The sequence below is a fragment of the Haliotis rufescens genome, unplaced genomic scaffold (assembly GCF_023055435.1).
Source record: "Haliotis rufescens isolate VD_foot unplaced genomic scaffold, xgHalRufe1.0.p SCAF_18, whole genome shotgun sequence".
In the NCBI taxonomy this organism is placed as follows: domain Eukaryota; kingdom Metazoa; phylum Mollusca; class Gastropoda; order Lepetellida; family Haliotidae; genus Haliotis; species Haliotis rufescens.
In genome coordinates, this window is record NW_025963868.1 from 12,616,013 (window position 1) to 12,639,789 (window position 23,777).

The following is a 23,777-nucleotide window of genomic DNA, read 5'->3' on the forward strand; positions in this document are numbered from 1 at the left end:
TTGTTTTCCCCATCCATGATACTGCTGTAAAATTGTTTAAAGTGGAAAACACACGTGCAAGTACTGTGATTACCGTATTCGACGTAGTTAGCGCCCCGCTCTAATAAGCCCCCATGGCAATATTCACTAATATATTGGCTAGTGAACAATCATAATTAGCACCCCTTTGGATTGATCAATGTTCACAAGACTTGTTTATTTGTATATAATACGTGCTCGTGTGTTATATGCACCCTTAATTATGGTCAATTAAATTCTAGAAAAATATATATGTTGTTTATAAACATTTCAGGCAGTCAGGATAAACCAAGAAATTTATGATCTTTCAACTCCGTTTTTTTCACCAAAATAATATTCCAATATACCCCTATTTCCAATTTTGAGAGCGCCCTGGGCGATTATTACGTCGAGTAGGGTAAATGTCTTTTAACAAGTATACAAATTGGAAACTACTTATTTTGTTTGACTGTATTTTAGCTATAAATTATTGCTATTGTGTTGATGATGTTGTTGACAGATACCCTGGGAGAAACTGCGTCATGTGAGTCCCCATTCGGTGGAGGGCAACGGTAACATGCAGATGCGGGAAACATACAACGACTGCATTCAAGAACTGGAAGCGTGAGTACAGCTGCACCAGGACACTATAATTACTTAGGGTGAGATCATTAGGAGAAAGACCCGTGAAGATCCAGGTTAGAATAGGTCTTCAGCAACCCATGCTTGCTATAAAAGGCGACTATGCTTGTCGTAAGAGGCAACTAATGGGATCGGGTGGTCAGGCTTGCTGACTTGGTTGATGCATGTCATCGCATCCCGATTGCGTGGATCGATGCTTTAGATGTAGATCACTGGATTGTTGGGTCCAGATTCGAATATTTACAGACCGCCGTCATATAGCTGGAATATTGATGTGTTAAACAACAAACAAACAAACAAAACAAACATTATGAGAAAACAAGGACCTGAGAAACCCTGACATGGTGTGTTCAGACTGAGGCTACTGGTCTTGATCTTGACCACCAAAGGCTTTGGGTTAGAGGTACTGGATTTTGTGTTATGACCTCACCAAATCACATCATCACCACTAACATCATCATCACCATAACGATCTGCACAATCTTGGATGATTGGAGGACTGAATTTTGGTACCCCATGGTTTGAAATTCCTTGTATCAAAGTGGTGTTAAATTGTAAAGACAGTTGAAATAGGTTCCAGGGCCCACTTGCACAAAGCGATCTTAGCGCTAAGATGATCGTAACTCCCATACTTTAACATAGGCTTACAATAGTTGTAGCGCTAAGATCGATTTGTCCAAGTGGGCCCAGGTGCTTAAAGGGCATACTTAGAATTGTATTCCAAAATACTTTGTGATGATGTATATTATATAAAGAAAGTGATAATGTTCTTTCACAAACATTATCTGGACAAACAAGTGACATGAACATCCTGAGGCAACTGGACCTTCCGCTCTCCGGGTGGATGCTCTACCACTACGGAGGCAGTCCACGATGTTATAGTATTCTATTGCATTTGGAATGCCCACAATAGTCCCTCCACTGTTTTTCAGATATGAAGGGAAGCTGGTGACAGACTGGCAGAACAACATCACATCAGAGCTGACTCTCAGACTCAAGCAGCCACTTCTGGTAGGTCAGGCTATGATTTGTTGAACCCATGAAGATCCGGGGTAGAATAGGTCTTCAGCTACCCATGCTTGCCGTAAAAGGCGACTGTGCTTGTCGTAAGAGGCGACTAACGTGATCGGGTGGTCAGACTCGCTGACTTGGTTGATGCATGTCATCGATCCCAGTTGCGTGGATCGATGATCATGATGTCAATCACTGGATTGTCTGGTCCAGACTCAATTATTTACAGATCCCTGTCATATAGCTGTAATATTGCTGAGTGCGGCGTTAAACAACAAACAAACAAACAACAAACATGATTTCTCGATACAAACGTAGGTCTGAGTTTCTACTCAAATTTGAGAAAACTCAGCAAATGCATTTCTCGAAACTAACTGAGTTCAATTTTCAGAAATGGAATTTGAATTCTGTGTCATTGTACGTCGAAGGTGTTGAATGGTATTCATTACATCAATCATCAGTTTGTCTGGTTCAGACCCGATTGTTATAAGCGTCTGTCATACTGCTGGTATAAAACTGATTGCAGCAGTATAAAACAGAGGCAGATTTCAAACAAAGTCACTTGCCTAAGGAGACACCACATAAGACAGAAAATAAACAGACATTTGCTGCAGACTTGTGTCTGAATATCAGCCTCTGAGCAGGTCCAGATAAATCCCTGCAATGGCATCAACTCTTTCACTTTCATACACATTTTTGAATTTCAGATGATACAGATCTCAGCTTCTCCCAGGCTGATGGGGAATTTTGTCATAGTCTCTATCCATCAGCTTCCCACTGTGAATCTGTTGAATGTATTGTTGCAATTTGTTTGTTCAGATCGCAGAGGAATATGACGAGGACTTAGACACACGACCTCAGATTGTCCACGTCAACCTTGACCCCCAGCTTCTGTTGTTGCTGCGGGAGATACACTATCTGGCCAATGAGCCCTTCAACATCCACCTACCCAGCGCCGCCAAGGAGCTCATCCGAAACACAAACTCCTTTGAGCTGAGTGTGACAGCCACCCGTCTGGAGACCATTGTGTCCAAGTATAACACAATCATGAGGACAATAGGGACGTTTGAGAAACCACTGTTTGAGAGGAAGCTAGACAAGATTGACTCAGTAAGTGATTTGTTTGTATGTTCGATTGTTAGCAACGTTTTGGGACTGGGACAGAAATGATCCTCAGATGGTAGTGAGGGAGTTGGTTTTAACTGATTTGAACAGTATTCCGGTTATGTCATGGCGTGTCAGCTTGATGTGGGAAGAAAGCCCAAAGTGGTGCAGGTCTCAAACGTTTACCACTTTCTTGAAAACCCACATGCATGGGTTTGGTGCTGCCAAACCTACAAGCATAATTAGAATCGAATTCATGATAAAGGTCTCTGCACAGTGTGTGCCGTGTTCCCCAGTTTGTAAGAGCTGAAGACAATGTGGATGAAGTGATCACAGTGCGTGACCTGTATGTGTGGTGTGGATCATGTTTGTTTGTTTGTTTGTTTGTTTGGTTGTTGTTTAACACTGCACTCAGCAATATTCCAGCTATATGACAGGGGCTGTAAATAATCGAGTCTGGACCAGACAGTCCAGTGAGTCACATCATGAGCATCAATCCACGCAATTGGGACCGATGACATGTATCAACCAAGTCAGCGAGCCTGACCACCCGATCCCGTTAGTCGCCTTTTACGACAAGCATAGTCGCCTTTTCGGCAAGCATTGGTTGCTGAAGACCTACTCTGATCTTCACGGGCCGTGTGGATGATGTAGAAATAGCATACGAGCTACAAGAAATTATGGCTTGTCTGTCCTGAGTGTATAAATTTTGAAAGTTCCTTGTTGAGGAACTTTTAATGTTAATTCACAAAGGACTAATAATCTGTAATTCTGTGTTGTGAGTAGGGTATTTTTGATTTTACCTATTGTCTATTTTGCTGAGAAAATGTAAAAAAATGTGGATGACTTTACCTCAATTGGCTTTTTGGGGAACCATGTCACATAAAGGCTTTTGTGGCGTCATGAACAATGGATAACGTCATGTTCAATTGCTAGTGACAGTGTATTCAAATGACGTCATGGCCCTCTTTGCAAAAAAAATAATTTAAAAATCATGGAGCAGTTGGAACAAACAGATCCAATCAGCATTAAGAAAAAAAATAGAATTACTGAAAATATATCCTTTTATATCCATGTCCCTATGGGTACAATTGCTTGTTGTGAAGAACTGGTGTGTCTAGGACAGATGATTATCAACAAGTATATTATGTCCTTTTAATATTGGATTCCGGGTAGGAAAATAGGTCCCCAGCAACCAAGGCTTGTCGTAAAAGGTGACTAAATGGATCGGTAGGTCAGGCTCGGTGATTTTGTTGATTCATGTCATTGTATCCAGATGATTGTATCATGATGTCAATCACAGGATTGTTTGGTCCAGACACGATTATTTGCAGAATGCCATCATAAAGCTGGAATATTGTTGAGTGCAGCAGAGCTCCAGATAAGATTTTGGTGTTGTGGGTATTTTACCCATGCATTTTAAAATCATTGGGTATCAGTAATTCTATCTTGGTATTCAAATTTCTGTTACCCAATAGTTTTTACACGTGTGGGTATTTAAGTTAAATATTTAAAAACACTATTCATCTAGTCCCTGCAAACTGGTATCGTGTGGGTTTGAGAGCTTTATAGGACTCCAAAATACCACTATACTTCCACAAGAAAGTGTGATGGCAAATGATCATGATGTAACTGTCATCGTGGAGTTTGGCAAGGTTGACAGAATGCCCGTTTATAATTTCAAAATAAGTTGCTGATTTCCTAATCGACTACGCAGGGTTACTTCACAATATTTTGATGATACGCACAAGTTTTATTTTTGTAGCGTATCTGTAATGTTCGTTGCGTATTTGATACGCTTCAATTTTATACTACTGCGTATTTCTGCATTTCTGATGCATATTTTACGCAGATACGCAGCTTATCTGGAGCTCTGGTGCAGTGTTGAACAACAAATTCACAACAAACCTATGCTTAGCTCTGCCATAATCTGCTGGTTGTTGGTTATATTCTCTGTCACCGTGATCACACTCCATCCTCTTGATTAAAACTCGACAACCTGCATCACTTTCCGGTTCCTTCCCACAATATGTTCACACTGTATCATAAGCAGCAATAGAAATTGTCCTGTAGTCCTACCCAAACTGTCCAATAGTTAAGGTATCATTTCATATCTTTCTTTTCCTTTCATAATTTTACCAAATTCTTTATCTAGGATACTATCTGGGATCTCGAAACTATTTTAGACATGCAAATAATAAGGTTGAATTCTTACCCTTGTCGTGGTTAAAGCGTTCACTCGTCACGCCGAAGACCTGGGTTCGATTCCCCATTGGTACATTGTGTGAAGCTCATTTCTGGAGTCTCTCACCGTGATATTGCTGTAATATTGCTAAAAGCAGCGTAAAACCATACTCACTCACTCTTACCCTTTAGCTTATGATCGTACACATATTTTACAATTATGAATGGTAAGTAATGATATGATCTGAATGACTCTGCCAAATTATGACACTGGCCTAATATCTCAATGGCCAATTTTGGTAACTGTATCCAACAAGAGCAGCTTTTTATTAGTGTTAGTTAATAATAATAGATGTGTAAACTTCTTTAAATTGTGATTTCTATGGTTAGACAGAATCCAGACTTTGTTGGTAACACAAGTGAATGGTCCATTAGACAGATTGTATGAATAAATTGCTTGGTCCCATCAATAAATGCACAGGTCTGAGATCTCTAGTCAAACACTCAGTACACAACTACATTGTGACATGTTGTATCAGCTGTTCGAGCAAGGGTTGCAGCAGTACACGTGGAAGATGAAGGAGTCGGCAGACTTCATTGAGACGGCCATGGCACTTGTCTGCATGGATGTCCATCAGAACCTGGACGTCGTCCAGACCAACTGCCACGAGATTGCTGAGATCACCATCTCCTGGTCGACGAGCACGCTGGACGTGTTCAAGGCACGGGAAGCCCGTCTGTCTTATTCCATGGAGGACCTCTTGGACATGCAGAGGTAAGATAATATTCTGGTTTTTCTTATACTATAGGATCTATCAAAAATAATTGTTGATGATGATAATCAGCGGTAGAAGCAAACACTTTTCGTCCACTAGTCCTTATAATGATAACATATAGCAAAACTCTTAAAAATGGCAAATTTCCACTAGTCCTTATGATACCTTAACCATTGGGCAGTTTGACAAGGACTACTGGACTTGTGCCAATTTCTAATTCTGATGATGATGATGATGATGATGATGATGATGATTGCAGCGAAAAGTGACTGTACAGTGTAGATGTGAGAGATCATATTTCGTGATTATGATTGCCGCTACAGAAACTAGTCTTCTTGTCACAACCCAAGTTTATAAATGTCATGGTTTCAATATCATCAGTAAAACAAGACACTCTGACGAGTAAATTTGTTGAAGGTCTTCCTGTTAATTCACACATACCGTACTCAACTGTGCATGTCACTGTGAAATTAGTGGCATCGTTCAGTACAATAATGCAACACAAGCCCCGCCCTTTCTATTGTCAATCAGGAAACAGTAGTTTGCTAGTGGGTGTGGCCTAATTCTAGTTTGGTTTGTGGAAACCTTAACACAGAAACAAGTGCCTGGTGAGCCAATCAAATGCCACACAATCACTTGCCATTTATGTATTCAAAATTGGCCTTTGTTTGCTGTTGTAATATGACTGCATGTTGATAATTTTTGTTTATTCTGCAAATATTTAAAAAAAACCTGGCAACTTTTGCCACAAGCTCGAAACCCAAATCTAGTGAACGCATACCTGTGACTGTACTTGCAGACATCTGACTGACGACCACGAGAGCCTGGTGGTTCCTTCTGGTAACAAGATACACCAGCTGGTACAGGTCTCCTTCCAGGTGAGATGGACGTACATGTCCGATTTATGTCCTCATCAACTCATTATGTATACGTAAACACGTCCAAGGGTTGTTATGATATTTAAAACCCCCAGTGTTTCATCTTACCTATACACCGATTTTGAACCTTAAACAACATTTATCAACATTTTATGTTTTGAACATACTTTCCACGAACCTTAGGAAACGGGCGTAAAATATCTGTTGCTGGCATACGGATCTTGAAAAGGACATTCTAAAAAGCAGTGCAGCTTTTCAACACCTCTGTAGCCTCGTGGTACACTCACTGGGCTACAGATATGAAGGTTGCGAGTTCGATCCTCGGGAATATTAAGAAAACATTTGTCATTTGATTTTACATTTCATTACATGTTACAATCTGAACGGAAGTTATATTAATAAAAAACCCAGGACATTATATAAAATCCCTGGGATATTACAACACATTGTATAGCAAATATGACTTGAATATCCCATAAAATCCTGGGGATATTATATAAAATCCCAGGGACATTACAACGTCCCTGTTTATGAGATTTAACCCGACTGGAGAACAATAGGATGACGTCACCGGAGGTTTATAAATGTGTACACAGACACCGCAAGTGGATAGAATGTTTCCTGGAGAGTGGGTTCAATTTCCCACTGTATCATACCAAAAGACTTCAAAAGATGACACTTGTTGTTATAGGGCTAAAGCAAGACTGGTCGGCTTGGAGCTAGTATACCGTGTCTGAGTGGGGTCTTCATGTTAAACTGCGGCATCGTATCTCAGGGCTAGCACAATAAACTCGGCATTAGTCTGGACTTGTACAATCAGTCACACACACATACACGTACATGCACGTCAATATATAAGTGCAATAATCTTGGACGCATCGTTAAACCCCATTTCATCTCACCTGTACACAGACATTGCCCAACAGGTTGGTCCTGAAAATAGCAGTAATAAGATCTAAGCACAGAAATCAGGACATGTGCCTTATCCTGAAAGAGTAATTGTTTGTCAATAAATAAGGACAAGAATCAGGACATTTTAGAAAGTGTTGATCTGTAATGGATCTGATTTGTACATGATCTAAACCAACACACCAGCCTTAAATAAGGAAAAAAGGCTACCGCATTATACGTAATAAGCGCCCAGCTCTAATAAACGCTAGTGAACAATCCCAATTAACCCCTTTTGATTGATCAATGTACGCAAGACTTATTTGTCCTGATATGAACTGTTACACTAGAAACACCTAGTGTTAGCAGGGTCTCCAGGATGCACAAATGTATAGAATGGACACAGACCAAATCTTCCAGGGGCAAGTGAGTTAACTGACTATAAAAGTCCAGTTTCCACCCTTGCCGAACTAGGTTGGTATAATGGAGTTACATTTTGGCTGGACTAATGAGCCTATTCATAGTCCAATCAAAATCACGCAACAAAATCAAAAACCTGTTCGTAAACTGTGATGCAGATTTTGGTTGATTGCAGGATTTGCAAAGTATGTGCACCGCCAACTCGTTGTCAACACGTAATTTTAAAATCTTTTCATGTTTTCAATCAAGGTGCTCACTTGATTTGATCCACTTCGCAATGTAAGATCCGTTTTATCACAATATAGATCTTGATTATCAATCAGATCGCCTTGACTGGGCGCCACCATTTTGTTTGAAGCAAATGCAAATGATACGAGAGGTGAAATCTGATTGGTCCATAGGAGAGGCTTAGAAGGGACTTAACTCGTAACAGACGCTGGTGGCGCTACGATCGAGTCCAGCCTAGTTCGGCAAGGGTTGGAAACTGAACTTTTAAAGTCAGTTAACTCTCTCGCCTCTGAAAGATTATTAAATGCTGCTTCCAAAGGGATGCGCAATAATATTCATTGTCCATATTCTTGACAAAAAATATTAAGGTTTCTATAATTATTATAATTATCAACCCTTACCGTACATTACACCATTTCATTACTTAATAGGACGCTCATATTTCCTGTAAGTAGACTAGAAATTTATTATTGGGTTTTTATGGTTCCCAGTTGTGTAGGTCAATGTGGAGTCATGTGCTATGATACCCATCTAATAGTGTTAACCTTGGTGCATGTGTTGTGTAGGCAGTACAGATCAGTCAGGCTTCCCCGGCATGGCAGGACTACATTGACTACATCGATGCCATCATCCTGGATGGGCTGAAGCAGGCCACGCTCAGCAGCCTCCGCTCCATGCTCAACACACTGGTGCAAGCCAACATCGCTGAGGTAAGTGTTGATGAAGTCATGCCAATGTGTAGGATATCCTTAAACATATTTCAACATTGACAATTTTTAGTGGGTTTGTGCATCACCCTTTAATACATATGCGGGGATAGGGTAGCCTAGTGATTAAAGCGTTCATGCATCATGGCGAAGGCCCGGGTTTGATTCTCCACATGGGTACAATGTGTGAAACCCAACTCACTCACTCATCTCACTTGACAATTTCTCCCTAACCGACCGCCTCTGTGGTCTAGTGGTAGAGCGTCCGCCTGGAGAGCGGAAGGTCCGGCTGTGTCATACCAAAAGACGTTAAAAGATGGTACTTGTTGTTACCCTGTCTGGCACTCGGCATTAAGTGGATAAAACAAGGACTGGTCGGCTTGGAGTCAGTATACTGTGTCTGAGTGGGGTATTCATGTTAAACTGTGGCATGGTATCTCAGTGAGCTAGCACTATAAATCGGCATCAGTCGAGACTAGTACAAGCAGCCACACACACACATTTCACATCGCTATATAAGTGCAATAATCTTGGACGCGATTTTAAATCCCATCTCACCTCACCTTCTCCCTAACCACAGATGTAATGGAATCACCTATGCTATTTGTTTTCTCAGGACAATGAAGACATGAGTATCATCCCTGTGCTGACCATCCGCTTGGAGTTGATAGAGAACGGTGTGGCATTCCGGCCACCTCTTGACCAGAACACATCAGTTATCAGTGTCCAGGAACTGGTTCAGCGCTGGCTGGAAGGTTTCCTGTCTCGGGGGAAACTTGTCAGCATGTTGGGGCCCAAGGTGGGTAGAACCACGTAGTTCATGCTCTGTTGAATCCCACATACTTCACAGATCTAGTTTTTTACATTAGGGACTGGCCATATATTATAGAGGAGGTTGGGCCAGTGAGATTGTTCTTAGGAATCTGTCATATTTTTCTTATGACCCGCACCCCCCACACCCCTAATTTATGTAACATTTTTTCATCCCCTCCCCATTAATTCAAATTTATGAAAATAAACATATTTTGAAAATATATAGTTGTGATAAATTTTGCCAACCCCCCCTTTCTCTAGGTCATTTATTCATGTTCCCCACCAGACAACCACCCCTATAACAAATGACCAGTCCCTTAGTTCTCAGCAACATGCTGCCCAAATGTTTGTTTCTTTGTTTCCTTCAAATTGTAACTACTCACCCTGATGGGATTGAAGATTAGAGTTGGTCCCCACTATGCTTGTTGTGAGAGGCAATGAGCAGGTGGTCAGGCTTGGTGACGTGTTGGATTGTGTGTCATTGTGTGTCATTGTACGGCATGGTACATTGCTCATATGAACAACAACTGGTTTGTGTGTCCAGATTTCATTATTTTCATGCAGTCGTCTTTTAGCTGAATATTGCTGATTGTCGTAAAACAGTAAACCAAGCAAGACTGGAGAGTCATGACAAGTCATGTAAGGTTGGTTGGTTTGTTTGTTGTATTACGCCGCACTCAGCAATATTCCAGCTATATGAAGGCTGTCTGTAAATAATCGAGTCTGATATCATGAGCATCGATCCACGCTATTGGGATCGATGACATGCATTAACCAAGTCAGCGAGCCTGGCCACCTGATCCCGTTAGCCCCCTTCTACGACAAGCACAGTCGCCTTTTACCGCAAACATTGGTTGCTGAAGACCTATTCTACCCCGGATCTTCACATGCAAGGAATTTCAAAATGATTAATTAGGAGATAAACTGTGTTTCAGTGTAGGGCAAGGTTAACAGTGCTAAAAAGAATTTGGAACCGAACGCGTAGCATGAGGTTTCAAATGTTAAATTTAGCACAGTTAAATTTACAGGTAACATTCCTCTGCATTGAAAACAGTATATTTATCTCAGTTCTGCCATGATTAAATAAAACGCGAACCCTTCGGTGTTGGCAAATACATTGAGTGAAGTGGCATGGGTTGAGTCCAGTGTTTTGCGTGGGTTGTCAATGACAGTTTTTGAAGTCATGGACAACAGCCTTAAAACAAAATGTGGCGCTCAATATGCTCAAGCAGTTTGTTTGACCTGTAATACTTCACTCGAACCTATGACAGGCAATGAAAGCATGTAGCACTGCAACTTCTGAAGCTAACATGAGGTGGGCACCCCTAAAGAAAACTTTAGCAAGCCTTGCAAAGGTTTTGTTCTGCACCTCACGTCACTATTATGATCACACGTACTATTCTAAAAATATAAGCTTCCGCGCTGATGCGGCTGTCAATTCAGCTGTTTCAATCAGAGGGGGTGTATTGTAATTTGATGCCTCGGATTGACCAATCAAAATAGAGTTTTTTCCAAATTCATGGTAAAATCATGATTTATGAAGAAGAATCTTTGAGATTTAATATCTGAAAAATTCAGAAATATGGCTATGATCAATAATTGATTGTGTGGAACAAGCTGACAGTGATGAGATATTGTCATGGATTTATTTAAACCTGACTAGAGGCCAATATTCAGTTACAAGTCTTCAGCAAATGTCAGTGAAAATCCCCAATTATTATCAAACATTTCCCAATTCAAACTGTTACATTTATAACACTAACAGCATTAGTCCTTATCAAACTGAGCGAAAGTTAAGGGGTATCATATGGACTAGCAGAAATTTGCCATTTTAAAGGGTTTTGCTAGAGGACTAGACTGGTAGTTTCTACCCCTGGATACTAATGTTCTGGCTCTATGAGATGGCTTGTATTTCACTCATAACAGCACCAATATAGAGGAAGAGGTTTTAATGCTGAGATAGTTTAATTGTTGCATTGGAAAATTCAATGTTAAAATCTGAGTTTAGGAAAAAACAAAATAACAATATTTCCCAGTTAGTTTGGAATCGTAGAGCTCCCAGAATCTACCCGGGTAGACTCTGAAGGGGGGTAGATTTTGGCAGCTTACCCCGGGCTGTGGAGTACATCATGTACTGTCTGTTGCACCTCCAGGGCAGCTACGAGGACTACATCACTGCGGATGATGAGGTGAAGCAGCTGCTGATGAACATCAACCAGATGGTGGAGGAGAACAGCGAGGAGTGCAAGGTGAGAATGCCAGGTCACCAGCATTATGTAGTGTACATTTTGTAGTGTACATTCATTATGTAGTGTACATACATTTTGTAGTGTATAGAACCTGTGAAGTATTGATGATGGTTGGAGAGCAGTCAAACAACACAACACTGGTGTACCTGTATTTCATTGAGGCTATGTCTCTCATTTGTGTTTGACATTTCATTTCATGTCATGGTTGTTTATTAAGTGTTTGTGTCTTTGAAAACATGAATCTTTTCTGGAGAACAACTTCTTTAATCTGTCCACATAGTTGTTTCATGTCATTATGGACTTACTACTTCTTCATGCCTGTCAAAGATTATATGTGTGAAGGAAGATATTTTGATGAAGTGGTATGTTTTTCTGATTGTGAAGTGGCCGCAGTGCATGACCTGAATGATTGTGTGTTTGTGACAGTGTGGATAGGGCTCTAGCTGTCAAAACCTTGTTTCCTGCAAACTTTATGTTGCTGCTTGTTAGCCAACAGTATACCGTATTCGATGTAATAAGCGCCCCGCTCTAGTAAGCGCCCATGGCGATATTTGCTAATATATTGGCTTGTGAACAATCCCAATTAGCAGCCCTTCCAATTGATCAATGTACACAAGACTTATTTATTCGCGTATAATATGCAGTCGTGGGTTATATGCCCTTAATTATTGGCAATTAAATTTGGGAAATATATATCTCTAGTATATAAACATTTCAGGCTGTCAGCATAACTCATGATATTTATCTTTCAACTCTGTTTTTTTTACCAAAATAATATTCTAATAAGAGACCCCTATTTCTAGTTTTGAGAGCGCCCTGGGTGCTTATTACGTCAAATACGGTAACTCATAAGGATAGAATGATTGTGTGTAATAACTTTCTGATATAGTGTGCATTTTAGCGGTTTGGTAAGCTGATTCCATAAAACGAAACAGTCCTTCATTGATATTGAACAACTTTTTTCATGGCCACCAAAAAACAAGATACATTTTTTTATGACCCTTCTTCCTATAATAAGTGACCAGTCCCTATTAATGTATGTTCAAATTTACAACAAAATTGGAACAATTGAAATGTGTCTTTTGTTTCATCCCTGCCGCCCCCATTTCTGCTAAATGACAGATCTGTTGAGTGTAGCCTTAAAGGAGATTCAAAACAGGATAAGTTCCTTCTTCAGTTCAGCTTGAAATTGGAAGAAAAAAATCACAGAAACATTTTGTATTGTGGGATTTACATCTGTTACAGAAGCTCCTAGAGGTTTTCCGAGACTATGCGTTCTTGTGGCTGCAAGATGTCAACCAGACGTTTGAAGATTTCCTTCGAGGGAACCTGTCACCGAACCCACTGAGAAGTGCTAACAGGCCCATGACAACCGAGATCAGACAGCAGGCTGTGGAGCGGACGTCACTTCATTCTAGGTATATCACAGTAAAGTCACTAACTAGACATCCATGTTGCTGGACATCCCTGAATTTTACACATTTAGAACCTTTTCAATAGTTATTATCAGTTTCTTCGCTGCTTGTGTTTGTAAAACATTTAGAACATCATACTGTTCGCATTTGGAGGGCGGTCGGGTAGCCCAGTGGTTAAAGCGTTCGCTCGTCATGCCGAAGACCCGGGTTCAATTCCCGACATCGGTACAATGTGTGAAGCCCATTTCTGGTGTCCCCCGCCGTGATATTGCTGGAATATTGCTAAAAGCGGCGTTAAACAATACTCACTCACTCGCATTTGGAGCATGGACAGCCAGTCCAGTTGTCAAAGGCACCACGATTCACTTCTAGAGTTATTTCCCTTTGATATACATTATGAATGCAGTTTTTATCATGATTCATATGTTATTGCTAAATACTGCCAAAATCATATTCATCCCATCAGTCACTATGGATGTTGTTGACTTGGTCGTTTGTGTGTCATCATACCCTGGTGGCATGTTGCTGCTCATAATATCAATCACTAGTTTGTCTGGTCGAGACTCAGTTCTTTACAGTCTGCTGCATTATAGCTTGAATATTGGTTTGTGTGGAGGTAAGTTACTAAGTACCAAACAAAACATCTTACTCATGTGACACTGGCCTACTTCAGAGCCTCTTCAGCCAAGAGCAGCATTGACTCTGCTGGCCTGATGGGTACAGCTGAGAGGACATTTCTCACCCCCAAGGGCAACAAGGAGGGGGATAGTCACAACATCCCATCCCTGGATGAGTTTGACAATGAGATAGACATCTACAAGGTAAGTGAAGGAGTTTAATATCGATCATGGTAACTCAAATCAGTGTTTGTTAATGTCAAATTGATTCATAGAAATGATTAAGAATTTGGTAGAATGTCGCATTAGGCCTCAGCACAAGTTCATATTTCAGACATATCTTTGATTATAGTGGCAGATGAGTGTGAATAGACATATTATCATAATGAATGGTGGGGATGTCACAGTTCACCAGGGACGGTCCGGTAGCCTAGTGGTTAAAGCCTTTGCTTGTCACGCCGAAGACTTGGGTTTGATTCCCGACGTGGGTACAACGTGTGAAGCACATTTTTGGTGTCCCCTGCCATGATATTGCTGGAATATTGCTAAAAGGGGTAGATGCCATGATATTGCTGGAATATTGCTAAAAGGGGTTTTAAACCATACTAACTCACTCACAGTTCACCAGACCGCCTGTATGGTCTAGTGGTAGAGCGTTCTCCCAGGGAGAGCGGAAGGTTGAGGTTTTGATCCCCGGCCGCGTCATACCAACAGATGTTAAAAGATGGTACTTGTTGTTACCCTGTCTGGCGCTCTTCTATTTCTTCTGGGGGCACAGGTGGCGCAGTCGTCTAAGGCGCTGCGATTCGCTGTGCAGAGTTGTGTCCCTTGGGCACTATTAACCTATGATTGTGGGTTGAATCCGGTTCTCCCCGATTGTGTTTCTAGGTTTGTCAGCACCATACCCGTGCACGTGGGCTTCACCGAAGTGGTAAACATCTGAGACCTGCATCACTTCGGGCTTTCCTCCCACATTAAGCTGACACGCCTTGATATAACTGGAATACTGTTAAAAGCGGCGTTAAACCCAACTCACTCACTCACTCACTCACTCACTCACTCACTCACTCACTCACTCTTCTTCATCATGGTCATCGTCATCATTATTACTTCCAGAGTGCGCGTGACGAGGTGCAATCACTGCAGAACTACCACAATGTAGGTTGGCTGAGAGTGGACCTGCAGCCTATCAAGCAGGTGCTCACTACCTATGCCAGCAAGTGGATGTGGACGTTCACCAAGTACCTCTCAGACCAGGTACAAACAACATGCCAGACATTCCCTCACTGAAAGTTTCCATGCCAGAATTACTGCTAAGGATAAGCAAAATTAAAATAATCTCTTTTGCTGAAATTCTGCAAGCGAATGGCTTTTGTTTTTAGGGGTTGCATCAAGGTGTCAAGGACTGGGCACAAATTCTGCAATAGAGCCCCCTGTTTAACATTAATTTCATGTAGCTTCTAAGACAAGTAACATTCAGCTGGTAATTAGTATCATATTACAGTCAAGTCTCGTTAATCTGACATCGTTGGTTGCACATGATTGTGTCGGATTAACGAGTATGTCGGATTAACGAAATTAATTGATTTGTGATCGAAAATCGGACGTCTTCACGATAGATAATAACCGTGTGTACCTTGTAATAAAATCATTAAAAACGAAATATTAATATTGTTAAGTTGTTTATTCATTCATTCCTTAATTTATAATTAATGACAGTGCAAAAATAATAATAATTTTCCCATTTATACATAACAATAGAGACATTACTCACTGAATTTATCACATCAACGACACACGTTTCCTCGTGTAAATGCAAGTGCTACTGTCTTAACAACTTGCTTCATCTACTTAAAATAGTCTGTCAGTGTTTTCTGTTTCTAACCATGGTGAGTCGTATTTAAAACTGGCTTCATGCACATTAATCTGGCTTCAATTTGTAAACTACATTTGTATAGCTTTGTACATACAGGTTTGAATAGCTTTTCCTGTTAATTGTTAAGTTAATCACTGCAGCCAGTGCGTGTCAAAACACTGGCTGTGTACTCGCGGGCAGATGACCACGGAGTACGCTGATCACTGTGTCGGATTAACGAGACTGATTAATGAGTGATTTCGGTAATTCGTTGCTAATTAGGTGTGTCGGAGTCGGAGTGCGAGAATGTCGGATTAACGGGACTAAATAGCACTGATTCAATCGGTCCCCATCATTTGTGTCGGATAAAGCCGAGTGTCGGATTAACGAGACATGACTGTATCTATAACTGTTCAGGACAAAACACAAGTGTAATCAGATATTGACTCATTCAGGGGCTGAAGGTATGGGATAAGGAGTTGGTGTTGTATATCTTCTGTGTAACGCTGTGATAACAAATCCACAAATTTTGTAGTTTTCGTTTCACTGGCTAGCCACCCCTACTGGAAAGCAGCAGATCTTAGAATTAAATTAAATATATATTTTTTTTATTTACTATGTCTCCCTCTGGTAATATAGACCCTCTTATACATTTATATAATGTTATTTATTAATTCCATGTCTAAATTACTATCGGTGAATCAAGAGTTTTAACTCCTCCGCTGAATGACTTTCATAACCAAACAATTACATTTATTTATATTTCGACCCTCCTGGTTTGGAAAAGCTGGAATACGTCTGTGAAACATAATACTTAAAACGTGTGGCCTGATTTTACAGAAGTGATTGAGTGATCAAATTTAATGGGACATTGTTCCGTTGCTCGTCTTTAGAACAGTGAAACAAATCCATGACCACTATAGCAGGATACTGACCTCTGCAGAAGGCTGTATGGTTGATAGTCTGGAGTGTGTTACAGGTGACTCAGATGCTGGAGAAGTTGGACGTGTTCCTGAAGAGGATTGAGCCAGAGATCGAGAGTATCACTGGAGAGGAGAGAGACACGGCAAGCTTCATGAAGATGATGAGACTCTTTAATGAGGTAGGATGTCATTGATACTCATAGTGATTTTACACACATACAGAGAAGTTGCCGACAATGCTGTTACTGACATAGATAATTTTGCTACTGACATACAGACCAGGTTGTTACTTACATACAGACAAGATTTACTAAAATACAGACAAGGCTGTTACTGACATACAGAAAAGGCTGTTTTTGCTATACAAACAAGGTTACTGATGTACAGACAAGGTTGTTGTTGACATACAGACAAGGCTGTTACTGACATACAAAAAGGTTGTTACTGACTTTCAGACCAGGTTGTTACTGACATACAGAAAGGTTGTTACTGACTTTCAGACCAGGTTGTTACTGACATACAGACAAGGTTGTTACTGATATACAGACAAGACTGTTATTGCTATACAGACAAGGTTGTTATTGACATACAGAAAGGTTGTTACTGACTTTCAGACCAGGTTGTTACTGACATACAGACAAGGTTGTTACTGATATACAGACAAGACTGTTATTGCTATACAGACAAGGTTGTTATTGACATACAGACAAGGCTGTTACTGACATACAGACAAGGCTGTTACTGACATACAGACAAGGCTGTTACTGATATACAGACAAGACTGTTATTGCTATACAGACAAGGTTGTTATTGACATACAGACAAGGCTGTTACTGACATACAGACAAGGCTGTTACTGACATACAGACAAGGCTGTTACTGACATACAGACAAGGCTGTTACTAACATACAGACAAGGCTGTTACTGACATACAAGGCTGTTGACATACAGACAAGGCTGTTACTGACATACAGACAAGGCTGTTACTAACATACAGACAAGGCTGTTACTGACATACAGACAAGGCTGTTACTGACATACAGACAAGGCTGTTACTGACATACAGACAAGGCTGTTACTGACATACAGACAAGGCTGGTACTGTCATACAGACGTTTTCATTTCCCGCTTGATTAGCACATCCTGATCACATCTAGTCATTTGAGTTTGCAGATGGAGACAATGTGAAACTGTTGCACCCTTTCCTTCTCAAGTAATGGTTGAGTTTAATGTTTAACAGGTGTCAGCCCAGCAGTCGGAAATGGACGGCAAGTTCACGGCGATGCATCGCACTGTCCTGCTGCTGAGGAAGTATGGCCAGGTGCTGCCGGAGAAGACCCAGTTCCTATTCTCCGCAGCTCCAGGCCGGTGGAACAACCTCAAGACTAAAGTGTCCCTGGCCAAACAGAGACTTGGGCCACGCATCCAGGAGGAGTCGGCCAGGATCACACAGGTAATTTTATACCTGCTGGAGGCATTGTAATGGCCATAGCAGCAGGATCACTTGCAGTTGGAGAAGACTTGTGGTTGTCTTTGTTGACTATATATCCAGGTGTTATACACTGACTTAGCATTGTGGTTAATGCTCTTTGTGGCAAAGGTGTCGTCGCACGACTCACTCTGTCTTTGGCACATCTTCCCGAGGCAAGGAAGTTAAGTGACTATAAAAGTCCAGTTTCTTCCCTTGTTTGGGAATCACAAATAACTGCAAATGATCAACCAAAATATTATTTTCAGAAAGTAGATGAAACTCATTTAGGTTTGAGCAGTGACTTGCCATGGGTAGCAGGCTAGCATTACTTTCTGATCAGTGTTCCCGCTGGCTTTTGAAACTGACAGTTCTAGTTGACTGGCAGCTCTAATAATTACCAGTCTCCCCCTAATTTTTGCCAGTCCCAATTTTTAACAAATTAAAAAATGTATGAAAATTACCTGGTTTTAATTCTTTCAACATCCTGTTCAGTGCAAAGACGTCATCTCTAAAGTAACTTAATTAGATCTATACATCATTCACACTAACTTCAGTCACAATTTTCTCCTTTTTTTTAAATATTTCGTGACAAAGTTACTACAAATGGATATTTAACCTTGAAACAAAGGGAAAATGTTATTTCCTTGCAATGAAAATAGACAAGGGGAAACCTTGATGGTAACAGACAAGCTAAATTCGTTCGTAAAAATTTACTTTCGCCAATATCGCCAATGTTTTGTTCAACAACAAGGATTTATATGACTTTATTTGCCGGTCCAGAGGGACTGGCAGTCACCTGAATTACCGGTCCAAGCCTAATTTTACCGGTAAAAAACTGGTAATTACCGGTAAACGGGAACACTGCTGATGCTTTTGTTTGTTGTGTAGGACCTGGAGGCATTTGCTTACCGTGTGATGTACCTCAGCAATGACCTGGACAAGTCAGACATCTACAACAGAGAGTGTTCCCTGGGGGATGCATGGGTCGTCATAGACAACTTTGTCAAGAGGCTCACAGTGCTGGAGAATGAAGCTCAGGTGTGTACACTCACATCTCACCTTGTAGGGTCCATATAGGTGTGTTGGTGTGTGTGTGTGGTGACCCTAGGAGTGGGGGGGGATAGGCCTTATTCGTCATAGACAACTTTGTCAAGAGGCTCACAGTGCTGGAGAATGAAGCTCAGGTGTGTACACTCACATCTCACCTTGTAGGGTCCATAAGGGGGGGTGCCTTGGTTATGATAGACAACTTTGTCAAGAGGCCCCCTTGTCTTATTTTAGTGTCTCATTTGTACATGTCCCATTTGTCTTATGCATGTGTCTCAAATATTATGATATGCTCCTATGTCTGATACAGGATCTGATTGAGCTACAGGAGCTCCTGGAGGCATCTGTTGTCAACTTCTCTGTCCTGCCACAGTGAGTATTATATTTCAAATATCTAGTTTGATAATGTGTTTAATTATGACTTTGCCAAGTTTATTCAAAATGTTCCCTTAATGCCAAAATAAAAAATGTGGTGAGTTCATTGTTCATTTATTGAGAATGAAGAGTGGAAGCAATATAATATGATATGCATTGTAATACAGCCTTGTGTATAGCATTATATTGTGATACGCTTCAGACTTTCAACACCCATCTTTTTAAATTACATATGGTGTTTTTATAATATCAGTGAACTCAACTGTAGACACTGGGGATGTACTGTAACTCCGGCCATCAACAACAGTGTGTTTTGCTTGTGTTATGCTGGAGCTTCATGTGATGTTTCAGGTGCCGCTATGAGCTCAACAACCTGAAGCAAGTATGGGAGACTGTCAGGTTAGTTCATGAGGGATGCACACAAACCATTGTTTGGCATGTTTAAACCTATCTAAAAGACTTTACTAGGCTAAGTGAAGAATAAATTCCCTTGTAATTTTGAAACAATTGGAAAATTTGTAAATTTGTAATAGCCTGCAGGAATGTGTAATAGTTCCAGGATAGCAGGCTAGTGTTTGGAAGGTCTATAACTGGGATGTGTGTAAGTAGATGAGACTGTGCTCTGCCTCAGAGGGCTGCACACAATTGTTTGGAAGGGCTATAACTGGGATGTGTGTAAGTAGATGAGAAGGTGTTCTGCCTCAGAGGGCTGCACACAATTGTTTGGAAGGTCTATAACTGGGATGTGTGTAAGTAGATGAGACTGCTCTGCCTCAGAGGGCTGCACACAATTGTTTGGAAGGTCTGTAACTGGGATGTGTGTAAGTAGATGAGACTGCTCTGCCTCAGAGGGATGCACACAATTGTTTGGAAGGTCTGTAACTGGGATGTGTGTAAGTAGATGAGACTGTGCTCTGCCTCAGAGGGATGCACACGATTGTTTGGAAGGTCTAGCACTGTGGTTTATGTGCAGGGTTATAGATGAGCAGCAGTCGGAGTGGAAGAGGCATCGGTGGCAGAAGATGAACACCAAGTTTCTCAAGGAGGAGACAAGCAAACAGCTGGACATTGTTCGAGCCCTCCCAGAAGATGTTTTCACCTGGGATGTCTACATGGGGCTGCATGAGTCCATCACTACCATACAGGTGAGAGTCTGTTAACATCATCCAGGTGAGAGTCCATCACTACCATCCAAGTGAGAGTCTGTTAATATCATCCAGGTGATCGTCCATCACTACCATACAGGTGAGAGTCTGTTTATATCACTCAGGTGAGAGTCCATCACTACCATCCAGGTGAGAGTCTGTTAATATCATCCAGGTGATCGTCCATCACTACCATACAGGTGAGAGTCTGTTAATATCATCCAGGTGAGAGTCCATCACTACCATCCAAGTGAGAGTCTGTTAATATCATCCAGGTGAGAGTCCATCACTACCATCCAGGTGAGAGCCTGTTAATATCATCCAGGTGATCGTCCATCACTACCATACAGGTGAGAGTCTGTTTATATCACTCAGGTGAGAGTCCATCACTACCATCCAGGTGAGAGTCTGTTAATATCATCCAGGTGATCGTCCATCACTACCATACAGGTGAGAGTCTGTTAATATCATCCAGGTGAGAGTCCATCACTACCATCCAGGTGAGAGCCTGTTAATATCATCCAGGTGATCGTCCATCACTACCATACAGGTGAGAGTCTGTTTATATCACTCAGGTGAGAGTCCATCACTACCATCCAGGTGAGAGTCTGTTAATATCATCCAGGTGATCGTCCATCACTACCATACAGGTGAGAGTCTGTTAATATCATCCAGGTGAGAGTCCATCACTACCATCCAAGTGAGAGTCTGTTAATATCATCCAGGTGAGAGTCCATCACTACCATACAGGTGAGAGTCTGTTAATATCATCCAGGTGAGAGTCCATCACTACCATCCAGGTGAGAGCCTGTTAATATCATCCAGGTGATCGTCCATCACTACCATCCAGGTGAGAGTCTGTTAATATCATCCAGGTAAGAGTCCATCACTACCATCCAGGTGAGAGTCTGTTAATATCATCCAGGTGATCGTCCATCACTACCATCCAGGTGAGAGTCTGTTGACATCATCCAGGTGATCGTCCATCACTTCCATACAGGTGAGAGTCTGTTAATATCATCCAGGTGAGAGTCCATCACTTCCATCCAAGTGAGAGTCTGTTAATATCATCCAGGTGAGAGTCCATCACTACCATCCAGGTGAGAGACTGTTAACATCATCCAGGTGAGAGTCCATCACTTCCATCCAAGTGAGAGTCTGTTAATATCATCCAGGTGAGAGTCCATCACTACCATCCAGGTGAGAGTCTGTTAATATCATCCAGGTGAGAGTCCATCACTTCCATCCAAGTGAGAGTCTGTTAATATCATCCAGGTGAGAGTCCATCACTACCATCCAGGTGAGAGACTGTTAACATCATCCAGGTGAGAGTCCATCACTACCATCCAGGTGAGAGTCTGTTAATATCATCCAGGTGAGAGTCTGTTAATATCATCCAGGTGATCGTCCATCACTTCCATCCAAGTGAGAGTCTGTTAATATCATCCAGGTGAGAGTCCATCACTACCATCCAGGTGAGAGTCTGTTAATATCATCCAGGTGAGAGTCCATCACTATACCATCCAGGTGAGAATATGTTAATATCATCCAGGTGAGAGTCCATCACTACCATCCAGGTGAGAGTCTGTTAACATCATCCAGACGAAATTCCATTTCTATCATCTAGGCGAGAGTCCATTACTATCATCCATGCAAGAGTCCATTACTATTGTCTAGGCGAGAGTCCATCACTATCATCCAGTCGAGAGTCCATCATTACCATGCAGGCAAGAATCTCACTATCATCCAGTTGAGAGTCCATTAATATCATTCAGGCGAGACTCCATCATTGCCATTACGTTGTAGCAGCCTGATATATTAACTTGATCACCACTGCAGATGCTGACACTGCAGTTTCAACATGACATTGACGGTAAGGTCACTCAGTGTGACCATGGCATGAAAGATTTTCTCAGCAGAAACAAACTGTTTTGTTGTAACTGTTGTGAAAAACTGAGCTGGAGAACCCAAGATGTTATCTTAAGCACAATATGAACATGACCTGTTCTATGTTTAGGCCTGCCTGCCTTTGATTGATGACCTGAGTAGTTCTGCCATGAGGACCCGACACTGGAAGCAGCTGGTGAGAGTGACAGGCGGTGCCCTCACCATAGACAATGACACCCTGAAGCGGATGACGCTGGGCGAGCTCCTCAGTTTGGGACTACAGAGTAAGATTGGGCAGATCTGTCTGTGAAGTAGTTATTGTTGACCCTATTTATTTATGAGATCTGACTTCAATATTTTGTGCATTTATGGAGTGAGTGAGTATGGTTTTACGCCGCTTTTAGCAATATTCCAGCAATATCACGGCGGGGGACACCAGAAACGGGCTTCACACATTATAACCATGTCGGGAATCGAACCTGGCTTTAACCACTAGGCTACCCGACCCCCCTTGTGAGTTTATGGAGTTATAAACATATAAACTGGTGTGCACACTTTCGCTGGTATATATATACAGTTTGCGCACCAGTTTTACGCTTCTCCCTCCATAAACATGAAAAAAATTGAATCACATCTCAAGTTTCAAGACCTCAATTACTTGTGTCGATAAGAGTATGTTGCTACCCGTACCTCATGTGAATGCATAAGGTGGAAAAATCTCACTTCTTTCCTATGTGTGCTGGTGTCAACTATGATGTAATAGAGGTGGTTGTCGTTTAAATAGTAACAATCATAACAATTGTTTGATTTCTCAAGACTGCAAAGGAATTCCTATTTGCAGTGCTCTTTTTTGTCCATCATCTTTGTCAAATGAATTACTGTATTTGACGTAATAAGCACCCAGGGTGCTCTCAAAATTAGAAATAGGAGCTTCTTATTAGAATATTATTTTGGTGAAAAAAAACCCAACAGAGTTGAATCATCGTAAATTTCGTAGTTTATGCTGACAGCCTGAAATGATATATGCATATTATACATGATAGATATATATTATTCAAGAAGTTAATTGCCCATAATTAAGGGTGCATATAACACAGGACTGCATATTATACACAAAAAAAATAAGTCTTGTGTACATTGATCA

General features: G+C 41.2%; 1 protein-coding gene across 1 annotated transcript in view; it reads left to right on the plus strand.

Annotated features, from left to right (window-relative positions):
- LOC124114791 (dynein beta chain, flagellar outer arm-like) overlaps window positions 1–23,777 on the plus strand; it is a 156,711-nt gene that overhangs the window by 21,971 nt on the left and 110,963 nt on the right. Inside the window, exons 14-31 of the mRNA XM_048398229.1 lie at window positions 518–621; window positions 1,572–1,650; window positions 2,470–2,760; window positions 5,478–5,713; window positions 6,514–6,592; window positions 8,695–8,838; window positions 9,452–9,634; window positions 11,802–11,897; window positions 13,143–13,315; window positions 13,986–14,133; window positions 15,046–15,186; window positions 16,764–16,886; window positions 17,949–18,161; window positions 19,068–19,217; window positions 19,537–19,598; window positions 19,953–20,000; window positions 20,575–20,746; window positions 22,764–22,917. Coding sequence (XP_048254186.1) covers window positions 518–621; window positions 1,572–1,650; window positions 2,470–2,760; window positions 5,478–5,713; window positions 6,514–6,592; window positions 8,695–8,838; window positions 9,452–9,634; window positions 11,802–11,897; window positions 13,143–13,315; window positions 13,986–14,133; window positions 15,046–15,186; window positions 16,764–16,886; window positions 17,949–18,161; window positions 19,068–19,217; window positions 19,537–19,598; window positions 19,953–20,000; window positions 20,575–20,746; window positions 22,764–22,917 — 2,596 coding nt within the window. The remainder of the gene's footprint in view (window positions 1–517; window positions 622–1,571; window positions 1,651–2,469; window positions 2,761–5,477; window positions 5,714–6,513; window positions 6,593–8,694; window positions 8,839–9,451; window positions 9,635–11,801; window positions 11,898–13,142; window positions 13,316–13,985; window positions 14,134–15,045; window positions 15,187–16,763; window positions 16,887–17,948; window positions 18,162–19,067; window positions 19,218–19,536; window positions 19,599–19,952; window positions 20,001–20,574; window positions 20,747–22,763; window positions 22,918–23,777) is intronic.